A 20,252-nucleotide genomic window follows, 5' to 3' on the forward strand; every position below is an offset into this window, starting at 1 on the left:
CTTCTTCGCTCTTAGTGTGCTAACTCTACTTTCCATTTCATCAGAAGCTAAGTTCTCACAAAATACACTATATGTCCATGCTGTATACAAAGAGAACAAGAATAACAGATATATGGCACATGTATTTTTATATTTGATGAAAGAAGTAGTTAATAAATATAGTACTCAAAAATTAGTATAAGAAGCTATGTTTCAACAATAACACTTTTACTATTTTGTGTTCTCTATGTGCTACTAAGGAAAAGAGATCAAATTTGTCCTGAAATGAAAAGCATTACACAAAATCTTATTGGGAAATGAGATACATTATCACAATTTTATCTACTTTTACAGTTATGCTACCAAAGTACTCCAAGAGTATTCGCCCCTATTTATTGTTTGTATTTCTTGGCCTGGATTTTACTGTCAGAAGAATATATAGTAAAAGTTTAAGCAATATGAACTGATAATTCTGATGCTCTTTATTTTAGGATGTATCAGGAATGCCCGCTCTGTGTTTTCCAATTTCCCTGGGAGGGGCTGGCTTTGATTATCGATTAGCCATGGCAGTTCCAGATAAATGGATCCAGGTAAGGTTTCATGTAAAAAAAAAATTTTCCTGCGGATACTATGTTGGTTTATTTATTATTTCTTTGATTTATTTCTTGGTTGTGATCAGTAGTTACAGATATAATTGAAGTATTCTCTCATTAGGGTGTTGCTTCTTGTGCTTTTTAATAAGGTGCCTCTCAAACTTCTAAAAGTTCTAATGTAAAGTATTCACACTTGCATTATACAGGCACAGAGAAAATATGATTGTTATAATGTTATCTGTGTAAATGGAATTTTGCTTTATCAATGCAATTATATGAAAGTTTGGTGTTCTATATTTAAAACACATTAAACTTCATCAACGCATCCATTTCTGCCTGCAAATCATCAATTAATGTAGAAGTCACTCCTTAATTCCCAGTACTTGCTTCATAGTATGGTTTTTTTCTCAACAGATTTGGATTTATCCATTCCTTCATTTAGCATTTAAAAGCCCTTACCATGTGTTAGGCACTAGGAATGAATAATTGTACATGACACCTTGCATATGATTTCTAATACAATTTTATTAAATTTAATGACAGTTCAAGTAGTTTGGATTATATTTTGTTTCATTTTATGTTTGTCTAAAAGACTAAAGTTGTTACATAGATTTGATGTAGAACATTTCTGAGTGTCCAAGTCTTTAATCATAGGCTGAATATGTATAAGGAGTCAGATACGTATCAAATAATCATTGCTTTCTGTTAAGCCCTTTAGTACAGACATGAACAGGTGCCATGAGATCACAACGGTAGAAGAGCTTAACTTTGCACAGAAAAAACATAAAGCCTACTCTGAAGGAAATAGTTATTGTAATCATCTCTTAATTGCCTTTTCTGTATCCCTAGGTAATTTGGGCAGTGCACAGCTGTGACATTAAAACTCTACCAGCACAACTTCCGCTTCTCCATCTATAATGATTTTGTAAACATTGTCAGGTCGAAAAGCAAGGGTTTTACAGAGGCGATTAGACTTAAAAATCAAAGGAACAAACAAATGTGTGTTCCAACTTTAATACCTGGGAAAGTTGCTTTGTATTTGTTACCTTAAAAAAATGCTGTGGTCTTCAAGTTTCTTACCTTAGTTGAAGGTTCTTTATCCACCCACCATCTTTTATTATTTCTAATCTTCCACACAGACTTTTTTCCCCTCACAAGTGCCAAATCTTACTTTTTTTTTTACTGAAAAGCCTTCATCAGTCTTTGGGCAAATTCCAGGATATTTCAAGGTGTACATCAACCCAGAATTATTTTCCAGTCAGTCATGGCTCACAGTAGGATATTTCCTTCTCTGAGCAATCATGTCAGGTTTTAAAAAAAATTTAACTTACTAAACATTTCAGTACCTTGTATGCTCAAGATACTATACTATGCAGTACGTCATATAATTAGAAAAAAATGTATTGTCCTCTGTTTAGGATATGGCCATCTGGTCTTTGTAGTTTGTAAAGCCTCTGAAGACAGATCTCATCTTCTGTTTTATGTAATTACTTAACATCTTTTTTCATCACCAAAGTGGGAGCCTTAGTTAATAAGACGAGATAGTTAAAATAATATTTTTTTAAAAACTCAGTGACTTTCCAGTCCTTTTATAATTTGTGCATTTAAAAAAAAATTCCATAAATGATTATCATCCCTTCAAATGTCAATAAAACACACGAGCATTGATAGAAATGACAACTACTCAGAATGTATGTGTCACGCATTTTATCTACACATAGAGTATGCGTTAGATTAGAATGCTAGATTTCATTCATGTTTTTGTTGTTCAGAAACAAATTATTTACCATTTGCTACTTGTAGAGCTCAAAATCAGTAGTTTGGGATATCATATTAGTTTAGTCATTTGCTGAACAAATATTTGCCTATCTAAAATATGCCAAATTTGCTGTATCTTCTTTCATTTTATTTGATCATTTTTATTATCTAATAACTGACGTGTTCATGTAAAGGTAATATAGGTATTTAATTGAATTCATTCATTTATTAATTCCACCAAATATTTATTGAGCATCTGGTATTTTTCATTATATATAGTTTTTTTTAATTACACTTTTTATATTAAGATAGTTGTAGATTTCCATGCAGTTGTAAGAAATAATACAGTAAGATCTGGTGTGAATTCTTAAACAGTATTCCCCAATGGTAACATCTTGCAAAGCTATAATACAATATCACAACCAGGATAGTGATATGGAATAGTCAAGATATAGAACACTTCCACTACCACAAGTTTCCCAAATGTTGCCTTTATAACCACACGCACTTCCCTCTTCCCACAGTCACTCCTTAACTTTTGACCACCACTAATCTGATCTCCATTTCTATAATTTTTTCATTTCAAGAATGTTATATAAATGGAATTATACAGTATGTAACCTTTTGGAATTGCCATTTTTCACTCAATCGAATTCTCTGGGGATTTCATCCAGGTTCTTGCATGTATCAGTAGTCTATTCCTTTTCAACTTTAAAAAAACAATTTTTATTGGAGTATAGTTGATTTACAATGTTGTGTTAGTTTCAGGTGTACAGCAAAGTGAATCAGTTATACATATATCCACTCTTTTCTTAGATTCGTTTCCCATATAGGCCATTACAGAGTACTGAGTAGAGTACCATGTGCTATACAGTAGGTTCTCATTAGTTATCTATTTTATATATAGTAGTGTGTATATGTCAGTCCCAATTTCCCAATTTATCCCTCCCTCCCTCGCTTATCCCCTGGTAACTTGAAGTTTGTTTTCTATATCTGTGACTCTACTTCAGTGTATTCCTTTTCATCGTTAAATGGTATTCCATGGCATGGATGTATCACAGTTTAATTATTTGTCCATTAAAAGACATCTAGATTGTTTCTAGGTTTTGGCTCTTGTAAAGAAAGCTGCTATAAACATTTGTGTACATATTTTTGTATGACCATAAATTTTCATTATTCTAGGATAAATGCCCCAAAGTACAATTACTGGGTCTTATAGTGGTTGGATGTTAATTTGTTAAAAAACTGCCAAAGTATTTTTCTGAGTAGCTGTACTATTTTACATTCCCACCAGCCACTTTGGTGAGATCCAATTTCTGTACATCATTGAACAATAGCATTTGCTATTGTACTGTTTTTTATTTGAATCATTCTAACAGATGTGCAGAAGTACCTCACTATGGGTTTACTTTGTCTTTCCTTAATGACTGATGATGATGAACATCTTTTCCTGTGCTAATTTGCCTTCTGTATATCCTCTTTGGTGAAATGTCTGTTCATGTCTTTTGACCATTTTCTAATTGGATCATTTATTTACTGTGGAGTTTTGAGAGTTCTTTATATAGTCTAGATTCAGCTCTTTTGTGGGGGGGTATGTGGTTGACAAATATTTTATCCCAGTCTTTGCTTGTCTTTTCATCCTCTTCATGTGGACTTGCACAGAACAAAAAGTTCTTTGTTTCCTTTAAATTTGATGAAGGCCAATTTATTTTTTTTTTCCTTTTAGAGATCTCTTTTGGTGACAAGCCTAAGAATTCTTTGACTCGCCTATGTTTTCTATTAAACATTTTATAGTTTTACTTTTATATTTAAACCCATAGTCCATTTGAGTTAGTTTTTGTTCAGTCAACATGTAAGGGTTTTTTTCTGTTTTTCTTTTGCCTATAGATGTCTAACTCATTCATCATGATTTGTTGAAAAGTCCATTGAACCTACTTCCATTGAATTGTTTTTACACAGTAGTTGAACTTAATTGAGCATATTTGTATAGGTCTATACATTAGTTTCAAATTGTTGCTGTATCTAAGTACCACAAACTTAGTGTCTTAAAATAACACAAATTTACTGTCATATAGTCACAAATCTGAAATGGGTCTTACTAAGCTAAAATCAAGGCATTAGTAAGGATGCATTCCTTCTGGAGGCTCTGTTTCCTTGACTCTTCTAGCTTCTAAAAGCCTGTAAAAGCATGGACCTGTATTCCTGTATTCCTTGATCCATGGTCCCTTCCCCCATCCTCAAAGCCAGCAGGGTAGCATCTTCAAATCTCTCTCTTACTCTGACAATTCAGGCATCTTTTAAGAAAGATGCCTGCAACTACATTCAGTCCATCCAGATAATCCAGGATAATCTACCCATTTCAATGTCCTTAACTTCGACATATCTCTAAAGTCCTTTTTGCCATGTAAGGTGACATATTCACAGACTCTGGATATTAGGATGTAAACACCTGTGGGTGGCCATTAATCTGCCTAATACAGCCTGTCCTCTGGTTCTCAGTGATTCACAGTGCAATTATGCAGGATGGCTAAGCACCTCTGAATTCCACTGAGCCAAAAAAAAAAAAAAAAACTTGCAAAGGAAGATACAGGCAGGCTGGAACCCCATTTCTTGTACCAAAATCTTCATTAATTTTCTATTGTTCTGTAACAAACTACCACAAATTTAGCAACTTAAAACATTACTGTTATTATCTCACAGTTTCTTCTAAGGACACCCATTGTATTCAAAGGACCCTCCCACACTCCAGGTTAAGGATTATACAAAGATGTGAATCTGAGGGAGCCGGAATCATAGGGGCCATTTTAGAATTCTGCTTCTATCAGCGTGCCTTTGACACTTTTGGACAAGAGAAATGAACCCACTTAGAAAGAATGCGTTGAGTAAAAGGACAGGCTATTTTTACGCTATTAACTCTGAGAAGCACCAGCTTTTATAGGATAGGCAGAGGAAGGGATTTTACAGGATGTCTAGAGTGGTTGCAAAACAAAACAAAACAGTCAAGAGTTTTGCAATGGTAGACTAAGAAGGAAAGCATTTCATGGAAGGGGTAGGGTCAGCATTATCATCATGTACTGCAAGCATTTGCCTAAGAAAGAGCAATTACTGACCTAGGAGACAATCATAGCCTGAGATTTTGGCAAGGTCATTTGCACTGAAGAGGTGTTAGTGGCACAGAAGCCACACTGGAGACTGAGTAGCAGCTGAAGTGGAAACAAAAATGTGTGGTCTGTTAAGATGATAATTATTCATGATAATTAGGCTTTATACTTTGAAATAACAGTTGTTTTAATTTTTTTTTTTAAGAATGGAACAAGACATTATTCTTGCTAATTTTTTTTTTCATTCAAACCTAAAAATGTAGCAAGTATATCTCTACCTTGTGGAAGTTCCGGAAAGACATACTGCACAACACTTCACTGTGGTCATTAATCAAGAGGTAGCAGCTATTACAGAGGAAAAAGTTTACAAAAATCCTAAAATGCAGTGATCAAATCATCTGCAGAAAAACACATGCATACACACATGCAACACCACTGTCATTTGGATAGTCTGTATAAAAGCTGTGATTTCAGTAAAAGTTTTGACAAAGATATTTTTGCTCTGTGGCTGTGCTTATATCTGCATCTCAAATAATTTGGATTGATATGCTGTATACCCTCAGACTGGGATTTAAAGTAAGGATGATAATGGTGTATTGGAATTATTTTTTGTCTTTTATTTAGTTACTTAAAGAATATAAAGATGAAGATTGGAATATGGGCAATATAGTGTATACACTCACAAACAGACGCTACCTTGAAAAGTGCATTGCTTATGCAGAGAGCCATGATCAGGTAAATTAATATGTGTATAAACCATTCTGTCTCTGTCTGTATTTATTAACATACCTAATTATAAACATATCACGGTACAAATTTCTATAGTTTAATACAGTTAATGTAATGTGTTATCTGTCTATTTTATGTGACAACTATTCATACTTGAAAAACATTTAAAAATTATTTTGTAGATCCATAAATTCCAGCTTCAAAATGCAGTACCACGTTTACCCTGCCAAACTGTAATTAAATGATTGTGAATGACAGTTTCAAGTGTTATCTTACATGTTTTCCTTTGTTGTCACAAGAGGCATGTTGGTGCTAATCCAGGTTAATTTTAATTTCCATTTTAGGTTTCCTTCTAAAGGTTTTCTTTTATGCCTTTTCACAAGCTTTCATCATTTTTTCCCTCAGTCACTGAAATCTTTTGCTGATTGATCGCCCTGACCTCTGTCCCTCTTGATTTTAGTCCATCCTCTGTAATGTAGTCTGAGGTATTTTCCAAAGGGCAAAGCTAATTTTGTCAACCCAGATCTTTTGGTTAAAGCTTCTCATTCACAGCCTGTCATATCCTGGCTCATGCCAAAGTTTATTCTCTGCTCAACCCTCCAAGAGTTCTATTCTTCAATACTGTTAAATTTCCACCCATTCCTGAGTAGGTCAACCTTGCTCCAATCTTGTACTTTTCCCCACACACCTGCAAATGCCTACGTCACCTGGGAAGCTCGTGTGAATACCTAATGCCCTGGCTCAGACATACTCTCCTTGAAGCCTTCATCCAGGTGTATAGGGAAAAAATAGTTTCCCCATTCTTCACTTTCTCATCACATTTTAAGCAGAAAATTTGCTTCTGATACCTTTGTATTTCCAGCCTTAGCACTGTGCTATTCCTCGTAGTCACTCAATAAACATAAATAAATGCAGGAAAAGGCCATTCAGTTATATAAAGCCTATGAACCAGCATAAACAACATAAAATGAACTCCTTATACATTAAAAAGACAGTAAAACTGTCTGAAATTATTTGCAGTATATGTATTCAGAAAATTAAAGTTAAACCAATTAGCTCCTCGGTATTTCAGCAGAAATTGACAATTTAAGGTAGACAGTAGTTTTTCAGGTGTCTCCTTTGAACTATTAAGAAAGTATAAGTAGACCAGAGGTCAGCTACCAAGGCCCATGGGCCAGATTCTGTCTGCTGCTTGTTTTTGTAAAGGTAATTGGAACACAGCCATGTTCATTCACTCACCTATTGTCTATGGCTGCTTTTGAGCCATAATGGTATATTTAAGTAGTTGAGACTGAGGAAGGAGCCCACAATGCCTACACTATGTACTGTTTGGCCTGTACAGAATGTTTGCTCACTCATAAAGTAGACATATATTAAGTTTTGCATCTTCCTAGTTGGAGCAGTACTTTCTTTTCAACTTAAATTGGCTGTGGAGCAAGATCAAATAAATACCTATGAAGAAACCAGAACCAAAACGTAACAAAATAAGAAATGAGTAGTATTAATTTAAGATTGGGGGAATCCCTTGCCAAATACATAACAATATGAAAATTAAAATGCATGCATAAATGATATCTTTCCATTACAAACTCCTAGCAGTTATAGCATGTTTTGAGCTCCCAATATATGTGTATTTTATATGAATGAACACAAGAATAAATAAATGAGTGGAATAAACAAATTGAAGATGAAACTGGTAGGTTAATTTCATAATTTTTCTCCCCAAATGTACAGAAACAGTATGGATTTACCAAGAATTATTTCATGCTTTAAAGATCCACATAATTCTGCCTTGTATTATAAATTGTTGGGAATGTACAAAAAGATGCAGATTGCCTAGTTCTTTCTATAAAAGCAAATGTATACTGAATTTTAAACCTGATAAAAAATTATAAATATGAATATATATGTGAAAATAGCTTAGAGATTAAAATAGGTTTATAAGTAAAAATATTTTTTTAAAAATGAAAATAATCATACAGTAATAGGGTGAGGAGATTATGGTTTAGTCTCTGTGTTTCACTATATATAATTTTTTGTCAATAAATAACACTTGGCATTAGTTAGCTGTTTTTTTTTTTTTTAATAGGAAAATTTAACCTCAACATTGAACTGTTTATTTATTTTTTTTATTTTTTTTTTATTTTTTTTAACATCTTTATTGGGGTATAATTGCTTACAATGGTGTGTTAGTTTCTGCTTTATAACAAAGTGAATCAGTTATACATATACATATGTTCCCATATCTCTTCCCTCTTGCGTCTCCCTCCCTCCCACCCTCCCTATCCCACCCCTCCAGGCTGTCACAAAGCACCGAGCCAATATCCCTGTGCCATGCGGCTGCTTCCCACTAGCTATCTATCTTACTACGTTTGTTAGTGTGTATATGTCCATGACTCTCTCTTGTATGCTAACACATATATATGGAATTTAAGAAAAAAAAAAAATGTCATGAAGAACCTAGGGGTAAGGCAGGAATAAAGACGCAGACCTCCTAGAGAACGTACTTGAGGTTATGGGGAGGGGGAAGGGTGAGCACTGACGGGACGAGAGTTAGCTGTTTTTAACCATAAATAATTCAGATCATTAAGAGGCCTCTTCTGCTGCTCAGGGTGTTTCTGAGTTAACCTGCCCCATTTGTCAACTATTATATTTTCATATAAAACAAACTAATTTTAGATTAGATGGCAAATATAATGAGAAAGCAAATTTTACATTTTAAGAAAAAGTTGTCAATTTGCTGCTGAAGGGGAGAGGGTCCATTGTAATATATTTATATACATATTATATATATATAAATACATCTATATAAATATAAATGCATATACATATAAATTACTTTTAGGAAACTCTTCCATTCTTTCAAAACAATAAAATCATGATATGCAAGATATTTTTAAAAATCTATTAGTATTCTAATAGTTTAATGTAAGATTATGGGATTATATGAAATCATGTATGTGAAACTTTTGAAAATTGTAAAGCACTATAGAATTTAAAGAATTCATTCAATTAAAAAATTCATTGTTCAAATCCTAAGAAAAAGAAAAAATATCTGTTAGTATTCTCAACATTAAAATACATGTTTATTCTAACTTCAAAAAATGTGAAGCATCAGCTTATTATAACAAATATTCAGGTAGCTTATCATGAGTTTTTCACCAAGCTATTTTAAAAATGAAAGAAACATAGGTACATGAGATCTCTCATGTATTTCACCAGCTCACCTTCAGCATAGTGACTGTTGGAAAATACATGAAATTAATACTAATTCACACACCTCTTCTGCATTGTTTCCATTCTGTATAATTGCATGTCATTCTAGTATAAATCACAGCTGCTTAGTACCTATTATTTGCATTTATCTCAGTGACTTTTATTTTTATAGGCACTCGTTGGGGATAAGACGCTGGCATTTTGGTTGATGGATGCTGAAATGTATACCAACATGAGTGTTCTAACCCCGTTTACTCCAGTTATTGATCGTGGAATACAGCTTCATAAAATGATTCGACTCATTACTCATGCACTCGGCGGAGAAGGCTATCTCAATTTCATGGGTAAGTATGAGCTGAACATATATCCAATCTGTGTTTAAAATGTTAACTAATATTATATATGACATAAGTTATGCAGAATATTTTGGTTTGGTTGTTCAGGTTTAAAATAGAAAATTATAACTTTATTTCTTTAAAGCACTGTCATTTATTTTTACAGCGTAAACTGTGAAAATTAAATTGCTTTAAGATTATTGTTATACTAATACATGATGCAAAAGTAATCTAATGGCTGATATTTTATTTAATATTGTTGTCAATAAGTGGGGTGAACTTTTTTAAACAGAATTATTATTCTGAATTTAATCATTGAGTTTATTAAATAGTGTTTGTAATACATTGAACATAAGAAGGATATAATTGTCATGTCATAGCATATTGAGCTAATATTATTGGTCTTCTTTGAGGTAATTGTATACCAGTATACTTGTATTATAAATGTGGAAGCCAACGCCCAAGATACTGTGATGGAAAAAAAAATGTATTTATTTTAAAAAATAGGAAAATATGAATAGTCAAAGGTCATTGTTGTCTGAAGGATCTTGAATGATAAAACATAAAAATCAACTAATACCATTTTCAGTTCTATTTGGTCAACCATGACCATTTGATTTTTAGGACATTTCACCAGTTTTTAGGTTAGAGAGAGCTAGAAAGATTGGAAAATGCATATGGGAGACTGACATTTTTCTACAATAAAAGCTGTAGAGCTTCAGATTAGTTCATTTCTATCTGGAAATTTTTATTAAAAAATCTCAGATTGGGACTTCCCTGATGGCGCAGTGGTTGAGAGTCCGCCTGCCGATGCAGATCTTCCCGGATCTTCCCGGTCCGGGGAGATCCCACATGCCTTGGAGCGGCTGGGTCCGTGAGCCATGGCTGCTGAGCCTGCGCATCCGGAGCCTGTGCTCCGCAACGGGAGAGGCCACAACAGTGAGAGGCCCGCGTATCGCAAAAAAAAAAAAAAATCTCAGCTTGGACTTTTAAAAGCCTCTATTGTTTGCTAACTTGAGATTAGGAAGCCAGACCCAATAAACCATACACCAGATTTCACCCATACAACCTGTACCTTTCAGTGCATCCCTCTTCTCTCAGGATCACCAAAATTTGTTAATATTCCCAACCTGTCAGGAAGTGGCCCTTATGACCTGTGAGAGGGCACTTTGTCTTTCAGGCACCAGGCTGGGCTTCCTGGGTGGACTTTGCAGGCATTGTATTCATAAGTAAAACCGGCCTCAGTTCCTAAAAGGCAACTAGTCCTCTTTCACACAATGAACATCATTCATGAGTATGGCTTTTCCAGTAAGGCCTTAGTCGCACAGTTTATTCAATTATATCTTGATGAAAAGGTGGAGTCAATGAACTTAGGTAAACAACTATGTCACCATGTAAAGTGAGAGAGTTTTTAATGTTTTATTTCATTTACAAAAGCAGGGTTTATTAAATTGTTGCAGTGTATATAGATAGATTAAAAAGAAAATGAAAGAGCTTCCTTATATATGTGGAAACTAAAACAACTTTCCTGTTAGAGAAATAAAATCAAAGAAGACCTCTGATTTCATGCTGTTCGTCCTGTCATTAATTCTTGAAGCCTAACTGCATCCGAGAATTCTAGTAATCCTGACTTAGCTTACTGCTTTAGTCTGGAAGTTGTGTAAGCAGTATCAGCTCAGAAGCCTATAGCGAAGAGTTGAGAGTGTCAGTAGTTTGAAGTACCTGATAGAGTCCTTTTCCTGAGACTGTCCTTTGCTGAAGACAATTCTAGCCCATAGCATGCAACAGAGCATCAGAGTAAAATAAAACTATCTGCAGATGACAGAGAATGAATGGCCCTAGTTAATTTAATATTGATAACTTTCAGATTAAAAAAGGTCTGATGGGGCTCCCCTGGTGGAACAGTGGTTGAGAGTCCGCCTGCCGATGCAGGGGACACGGGTTCGTGCCCCGGTCCAGGAAGATCCCACATGCCGCGGAGCGGCTGGGCCCGTGAGCCATGGCCGCTGAGCCTGCGCGTCCGGAGCCTGTGCTCCTCAACAGGAGAGACCACAACAGTGAGAGGCCTGCGTACCGCAAAAAAAAAAAAAAAAAAAAAAAGGTCTGATGAAAGTTCATAATGAGAATTGAGTCTTGGTCAATATTTTCCCTGAGGGTAAAAATGGATCATGGACAGCTAAGATCTTAACAAATCTCCAGTAACTTCATAAATTTTGTGAAATGTTTATATTAATATACTCTTAACTGTATATATTCAACCTGAGGATGGCTAAGACGCTATTCTGTTTTGTAAACTCTTCCCATGGAACTTTCAATAGTAACACAACTAAATAAACATAATTATTTCTAGCATCTCTCTATAAGGTCTGTAAATTGACCATATTTGTGGTATCAAATATAATTTTGAAATTATTCTTTGATACAGGACTCAAAGATCTTTTGAAGTTTTCTTCTTACATTTGTCCTTCAAAAGGCTTATAATGTTTAACTCCAGTATAGCACTTTTTAAAAATCCTTCTGTCTCAATGTCTTATCTAAATCTAGCATTTCTCTACTAACTTTGAAACCAGTAATCTCCAAAGTCTCTATAATTTCTGATTATTGATGTTGTTTTATGAAATTTAATATTTCCCTGTAAGCTATCATGACTTTAAATATTTTTTTTCCACTTTCTGATCATGGCACTCTCCTGCTGAATGGCTTCAATGGCTGCAGTGTCCTCCAGCTGACCTCTAGGCCTTGCATGAATGGTCTCCCATGGGTCTCCCCATTGATGGCTCTGCTCCAGTCAAGCAAGCCTTCTTTCAGTTCAATGAATGTACCAACTTCCTTCCACTATGAATTCTGTATATTTTTCTGTTCTCCCCTCTGAAATCACTCTACTCAGATACCCCCTGCCATACCTGACAATCCTTCATTTGCAAATCTTTTTTCCTTAGGGCAGTCTTTTCTAAAGCCTCAAACTTCACTAGTTTTACCTATTATACATTTTTATATTACCCTATACCTACCTTTTGTGGCAAATAACAAAATTACATTTTCAAAAACTATTAAATATATAGCTGCCTTGATACATTTAAAACTGAATGAAAATAGGGGTCGTCTGTATCTTATTCACTATTATATCTTCATGAACTAGTAGCAATTAGCACAGTATCTAGCACATCACAAGACTTGCACATTTTTCCAAAAAAGGATTATTTTATATATTTATATATATACATATATGCATATATATAATTACCTTGTAATTATTTTTAGCAGTAGTTCATTAGCTGCAATCACCAGTTGTAGTTTTGTTTTGTTTTGTTTTGTGTGCGGTACGAGGGCCTCTCACTGTTGTGGCCTCTCCCGTTGCGGAGCACAGGCTCTGGACGCGCAGGCTCAGCGGCCATGGCTCACGGACCCAGCCGCTCCGCGGCATGTGGGATTTTCCCGGACCGGGGCACGAAACTGTGTCCCCTGCATCGGCAGGCGGACTCTCAACCACTGCGCCACCAGGGAAGCCCCAGTTGTAGTTTTAAGGAAAGTTATTTTTTTTTCAAGTGGCATGTAAGAAATTAATTTTTAAAAAGATCAATTTAAGAAATTCAAGACTAAGGAGCAATCTGGTTGTTTACTCATGTTTTAGGCATTTTAAAACTTACTAGCTTTTGGAATTTTATTTTTATTTCCCTCTAGTAGAGAAAGAATGATTTAAAAGAAGTAAGAAAACAACATACTTTTGTAGTTTTTCATTTAAATCTATTTACCTAAATTCATCAGGCATTTAGATATGTGTTCTGTTTATCAAAAATAATTAAGATCAATATGAATTCTCTCACAATGATACCAGTTTGGCTGATTTGTTTTATTTTATTTGTTTTTGTCTTATATACTCATAATCTTGAGTTTAAAAAAGTTCTTTCACTCTGGTTAAAGCCAGGGGAATATTTGCAAGGTTTTTTTAATTTTTAATTTGCTAGGTTATTTTAATTGATTATGAATAAATAGGTTTATATTTCCTATTCTTCCACCATATCATCATATGAAAGAATCAAATATAGAAGAGGGGAGCAGGGATAGTTAAATTACTTTTATATCATTGATCATAAGAGTTATAATAAATATTAACAAAAGTAAATTTATATTTGACATAGCATACTATATTTTCTAAAACATTTTCATATGCCTCATCTAACTCAATCTTCATAAAAGTTTTTTTTTTTTTTAATACTGTCTGGCTTGCAAAGAAACATGGGGTGAAAGAAGAATATTCAGGTATCTAGGTAGATGTTCCAAGTCCCATTTTACTAAAGCTACAACTCAGAGAGGAAAAGGGACACACCTAATATTGTACAACTAGAAAATGACAGCAGCTGATTGTCTTTTTCTTCTATTTACAATGTGAAAAAATTAGAAATGAAAATTATTATTAGATCAGTGTATAGATTAGCTACCAAACTATGGTTAATAAATATCTTTTAAAGAAAAGGTAGAGCATAGTGGTTAAGAAAGCGATCTCGATGGGAATACAAGCTTAGCTGTGTGAGCTGGGTAAGGGGCATCATTACTCTGTGCCTTTGTTTGCTCAGTGGTAGAATGGAGTAGTGCCTGCCTCAGAAGATTGTTTTCAGGGTGAAATGATTTAATACGTACACAAGACTTAGAATATTGCCAGGCACATAACTCATAGTTAATGTTTCTTTAAATTTAATTTCACTTGAAGTTAAATTTACTATTACTATTTTTAATATTACTAGCTATTCCATTGACTATATGGGTCCTGAACGCTGATGTTTCAATTCCATCCAAGAGTGTTTCTTTAGAATCTTATATGATGGTATATTGTTTAATGTAAAAGTTTCTTAAAATATTTAATTCATTTCCTCTTGAAAACATCAGTAAAGGCAGTAATTCTTTGTTAAAAATCAAATGACATTTTCCTAGGTGGTATTATGTGGTTAATTATACAGAAGTTAAGCCATTTCTATAGTAAATCTCACTAAGAGTTAAGATTACGTATTTTTTTTAATTCATAGTGATGTCTGCTGAATGCTGCTGCTAAAACATCTTACTTAACTTTCACGTATGAAGAGGTGTGATGTTTGCCTTGATTCTCATTTCTAGGATAAGCCAATATGATATTAATCAGTTAACATTTATTATATATTATATGGTATCTGTGTATGAGTGTGTGTGAGCATTGCATAAAACTTAATATAGGGCTTCCCTGGTGGCACAGTGGTTGAGAGTTCGCCTGCCGATGCAGGGGACACGGGTTGGTGCCCCGGTCCGGGAAGATCCTACATGCCGCGGAGCGGCTGGGCCCGTGAGCCATGGCCGCTGAGCCTGCGCGTCCACAACGGGGGAGGCCACAACAGTGAGAGGCCTGCGGACTGCAAAAAAAAAAAAAAAAACTTAATATATTTTTCTGGAATACCTGTGCCGAGATTTATTTTACACAGAAAGAGGGGGGAAGGGAGGGAGCGAGAGAGAGATGTAGATTGATATAAAGCAACTTCAGTTTAAAAAGTTAGTGAATTTGACATATATATCAATTTAAACTATACACAATATATTTATAACACATTCTAGAATGTGTTTTAACACAATTGATAACATTCCTTCATGCTTCAGACATTTATATGTATCTACTATGTACCAGGTATTGCTAAGTGGTGGATATTCCTGGGTGAAAAAGAGTTCTTGCCCTCAAGGTCTCAGAACCCAAAAGGGGATCCAGACAAGTAAGCAGACAAGTATCTCTGTCCTAGTACATTCACTAGATACAGTGATAGAGATAAGCAGAGAATGTCATGTAAATGTGTAGGAAACCGGGTTAAGAGATTAGGTTGTTGGTGGAATTTATGAGCTGCTTCAGCCAGGCAAACATAGAAAAATAGAAAGGCACAAGAAAGCCATATGACAAACTTAGGGAAAGTTAAGAAGGAGTAGGACTGAAGCAGTGGAGTGAGATTAAAGTCAGTTGGGAATATTAAATTTCAAATAAATGAAAAAACTGGGGCCCGAAGAAATCAATTTAGAGATCATTCATTGATTGGCAAGTTTAATGAAAAAATGTGGTTTTCAATCACTTTAAAGCATCATGAACTCTTCAGTAAGAAAGGCCTGGTATTGACTGATGGTTTAATAGCTTTATGGTTTATTTTTTTATCTATTTGTAATATAACTAAAAGGAGACAGATTAGAAAAATAAGACATGTGATTATTGATAATCTATATGGATATGTCTATGCTATTTTTATAATCAGTGGTTATTTAATGTTTAATTGTTGGTTAAAAATAAATATAGAATGAAAAACATCTGCTTTACACATAGGATGACCTCAGTGAATATATGTTGCAGGCATACCTTGTTTCACTGCGCTTCACTTCATTGTACTTCACAGATATTGTGTTTTTTACACATTGAAGGTTTGTGGCAACCTTGCGTTGAGCAAGTCTATGGGCACAATTTTTACAACAGCCTTTGCTCACTTCCTGTATCTATCCCATTTTCATAATTCTCGCAGCATTTCATACTTTTTCATTATTATTATATTTGTTATGGTGATCTGTGATCAGTGCTCTTTTTTTAATTGAAGTGTAGCTGATTTACAGTATTACATTAGTTTCAGGTATATAACATAGTGATTCAATATTTTTACAGATTATACTCTATTTAAACTTATTACAAAATATGGCTATATTTCCCTGAGCTGTACAATATATCCTTGTAGCTTATTTATTTAATACGTATCTCTTAATCTCCTACCCTTATTTTGCCCCACCCCTTCCATTTCCCCACTGGTAACCACTAATTTATGAGTCTGTTTCTGTTTTTTTATATTCATTTGTTGGTTTTTTAGATTCCATATATAAGTGATAACAGAGTATTTGTCTTTCTCTGTCTGACATTTCACTAAGCATAATACCTTCTAGGTCCATTCACATTGTTGCAAATGGCAGAATTTCATTCTTTTTTATGTCTGACTAATATTCCATTGTGTGTGTATATATATATATTTTTTGTATCACATCTTCTTTATCCATTCATCTGTTGATGGACACTAAGGTTGCTTCCATATCTTGGCTGTTATAAACAATGCTGCTATGAACATTGGGGTGCATGTTATCTTTTCGAATTAGTGTTTTCATTTTCTTCAGATATATTCCCAGGATTGGAATTGCTGGATCGTATGGTAATTCTATTTTTAGTTTTTGGAGGACCCTCCATACTGTTTTCCATAGTGGCTTCACCAATTTACATCCCCACCAGCAGTGTACTAAGGTTCCCTTTTCTCCACATCCTCTCCAACATTTGTTATTTGTAGACTTTTTGATGATAGCCATTCTGACAGGTGTTTGGTGATATCTCACTGTGGTTTTGATTTGCTTTAATGTTACTACTGCAGCTTGCCAAAGGTTCAGATGATGGTTAGCACTTTTTAGCAATACACTACTTTTTTTTTTTTTTTTTTTTTTTTTTGTGGTACATGGGCCTCTCACTGTTGTGGCCTCTCCCGTTGCAGAGCACAGGCTCCAGACGCGCAGGCCCAGCGGCCATGGCTCACGGGCCTAGCCACTCGTGGCATGTGCGATCCTCCCGGACCAGGGCACAAACCTGTGTCCCCTGCATCGGCAGGTGGACTCTCAACCACTGTGCCACTGGGGAAGCCCAGCAATACACTATTTTTTAAATTAAGATATGTACATTGTTTTTAGAAATAATGCTATTACTATAGACTATAGTATAGTGTAAATGTAACTTTTATATGCACTGAGAAACCAAACAATTTGTGTGACTCACTATATTGCAATATTCACATTATTGAGGTAGTCTGGAACTGAACCCACAGTACTTTCTCACTATACCTATACTTGTATGTAGATAAACTGCTAAAGCAATTCAAAGAAGAAGAAACTGTGGTTAATGATATATTTTGCCCCATTTTCTGGTGGTTCTCTGGTTATCTTGGAAGTGCTACCTTTTCCTAACCCAGCTTACTGAGGCAGAGGGAGTAGTTGCATGACCTTGTCATGTGACTTGTCAGGAACTGCTGTAGAGAGGTGTGGCCAGGCAGGCAAATGGGCTACTATGTCCAGTAATTGTGTACTGGGAAAAAAACGCCAATACTGATGCTGCAGTATTAATTCCAGATACAGTTGACCCTTGAACAATGCAATTTTGAACCGCAAGTGTCCACTCATACATGAATATTTTTCAGTATTTAGTACTACAGTACTACAAACTAAGTGGTTGGTTGGATCTACAGATGTGGAGGCACTAAGCATATGGAGGGCTAACTATAAGTTACTAGTGGATAAACTTTGTCATTTTTCAAGAGTCAACTGAAATACCAAAATAATGCATTGATGGTATTCTTTATTAAAGACTGCTTAGAATTCTAGAAAAAGAGAAGAACCTAAGTATTTAACTCATTTAAAATATAAACATGTACATATTTTAAAATATCAAGTAAAGTATAAATTAAAATCTAAATATTAAGCACATATCTTGCTGATTTAAAATATTGGCAGACATGTATAATCTTAAGAATCAGCTATCCAAACAAAAGGATGAAAATTTAATCTCAAAGTCAAAAACTAAATAATACTATTTAATCATTTTTAAAGATTTGAATTTCAAAAATAACGTGAATTAAAGTGTTGTCATCATCGAGTTAGTTCCAAGTCAGTTTCTGTGAAAAATTTTCTGGCTCTTCAGAAAGCTCTTTGTAATCCTATCCTAGGCTGGGCAATGGTAGGAGAAGGTTACATTGGACAGCTAACTCCAAATATGTTCATTTTCATGTAACCAAGTGTCTTATAACTTGAAGAAAATCTTTTTAAGCAACTTGACTTCATTTTCTTGAGTTTCATCATATATAGATAGAGATTCAGATGCAGAGTGATCTGAATCACTTTCAATACTGTCATGTTCATGTTCCACTTGTTCAGAAAGTCTTTGAACTAAAGTGAGAATCATTCTTGCAACAGAAGCTTTGCTTTCCCGGTTACCATTTTCTTTTTCCTCCTGGGGACTCTATGTTATAGAATACATTTTCTAAATGAGTACACCTTCATTCCATTAGAAATTTTAATGCTGCATGTAACTCTCTGGGTCTATGTCAAAACATAAGTGATTCCAATTTCTCATTTAAAAAGTACTGAACTAGCAGGGTAAAATCAACAAAACTAACAATGTTTCACTACTATAATATGGCATGGTAGTCCAGAAAACTGAAAACTCATGTTGCAGTCATAAAATACATATTCCCCATGACATCAGCTGTTACTGCATAAAACTGAAATGTCAGAAGTAATCTGGAATCATTGGGACTCATTGATTTGTTCCCTCATTTATTTATTCATTCATTCAGTTAAACCAATTGTTTTCATGTCAATTTCTGGATGTAAGTAGAGTTGTGTGAAGGCAAAGAATTTCATGCTTGATAACTTTTATATTATCAGTGAGGTCATCATTTGAGAGTGGAAGGAGTAAGAGACTTTTGAGAAAAAAAGTAGAAGTATGAAATGGACATCTTCAGGTGTGAAAATACTAGAGAACTGTAGTAGGATATCTAGGTAATACTGAATGCTCATTTGAGATTTGTAATCAAGATTATAAGCCAAATCAACCTCTTTGTTGTGTGACATTTTTTTTTTTCCTAGTAGTCCATGGTTGATCAAGGGTTGGAATTTTGTCAGGCATCTGTCAAAAGAGGGAAGGATTTTGAAAGTATTAGAAAATAGCTGATGTAATAGAGAACCCATAAATCACTGATTCTCAAAATTGCACACTGGAATGACCTGGAGAGTTTCAAAAAATACTAGAAATTGTGATTGACTTGGCCTTTGCTATAGCCTGGGCTTTGGAATTTTTTAAAGATTCCTTAAGGCTAGGAAGTAAAGAGAGAATTCCAAGAGGATGTAAAAGATATAGGAAAGTTCTCTGGTTCTAGAACAGAAATCATAGAGGGCACAGTACAAGGAAGGGAAGTTGGGACAGATGGGTATGTTGTGAGTCCAACTGTCAGTGAAGGGCCAATGAAGGACCAGGAAGCTGGACTTGGACTTCCTATAGCAAACAAGGCAAACAGGAATGGGGCTGCTTCTGGAGTTTTCCTGGTTGGTATTGAGAAGCTTTCTCGAATAGATTTTTATCAACAGATAGAATTTAAATGAGAAGGCTTTTCTACTTTTCTTATATTGTTTTCTCTATTTATAAACAAACTAAAATCATGACAATGGAGTAAACTGTCTTTTATTAACAGCATGGTCATCTGGTATGCATACATCTGTTTTTATTTCTTTCTTGTTTAGGAATCTCATTACCATGATGTTTTCCTAGTTTCTGTAATGAGTGGTACCTGCGGAGAAAGAGGCATAATTACAAACTGGCAATTTTCTCTCTCAGCAGTATTATGAAATTTCCATTACTAAATTTGAAGGATTTTCTCAATATGATTATATTGTATTTTGACATTTGAAATTCTGTGGGACATTCTTTAATGAATATGTTACATTCTCCCTAAAGCCACAGGGAAAGTTGGATG

The 20,252-nt window shown here is 34.6% G+C and overlaps 1 protein-coding gene across 1 annotated transcript in view; it reads left to right on the forward strand.

Moving 5' to 3' along the window:
- GBE1 (1,4-alpha-glucan branching enzyme 1) overlaps positions 1-20,252 on the forward strand; it is a 295,070-nt gene that overhangs the window by 208,911 nt on the left and 65,907 nt on the right. Inside the window, exons 10-12 of the mRNA XM_079923113.1 lie at positions 471-569; positions 6,056-6,166; positions 9,549-9,720. Coding sequence (XP_079779239.1) covers positions 471-569; positions 6,056-6,166; positions 9,549-9,720 — 382 coding nt within the window. The remainder of the gene's footprint in view (positions 1-470; positions 570-6,055; positions 6,167-9,548; positions 9,721-20,252) is intronic.

This window comes from Stenella coeruleoalba (assembly GCF_951394435.1).
Source record: "Stenella coeruleoalba genome assembly, chromosome: 5".
In the NCBI taxonomy this organism is placed as follows: domain Eukaryota; kingdom Metazoa; phylum Chordata; class Mammalia; order Artiodactyla; family Delphinidae; genus Stenella; species Stenella coeruleoalba.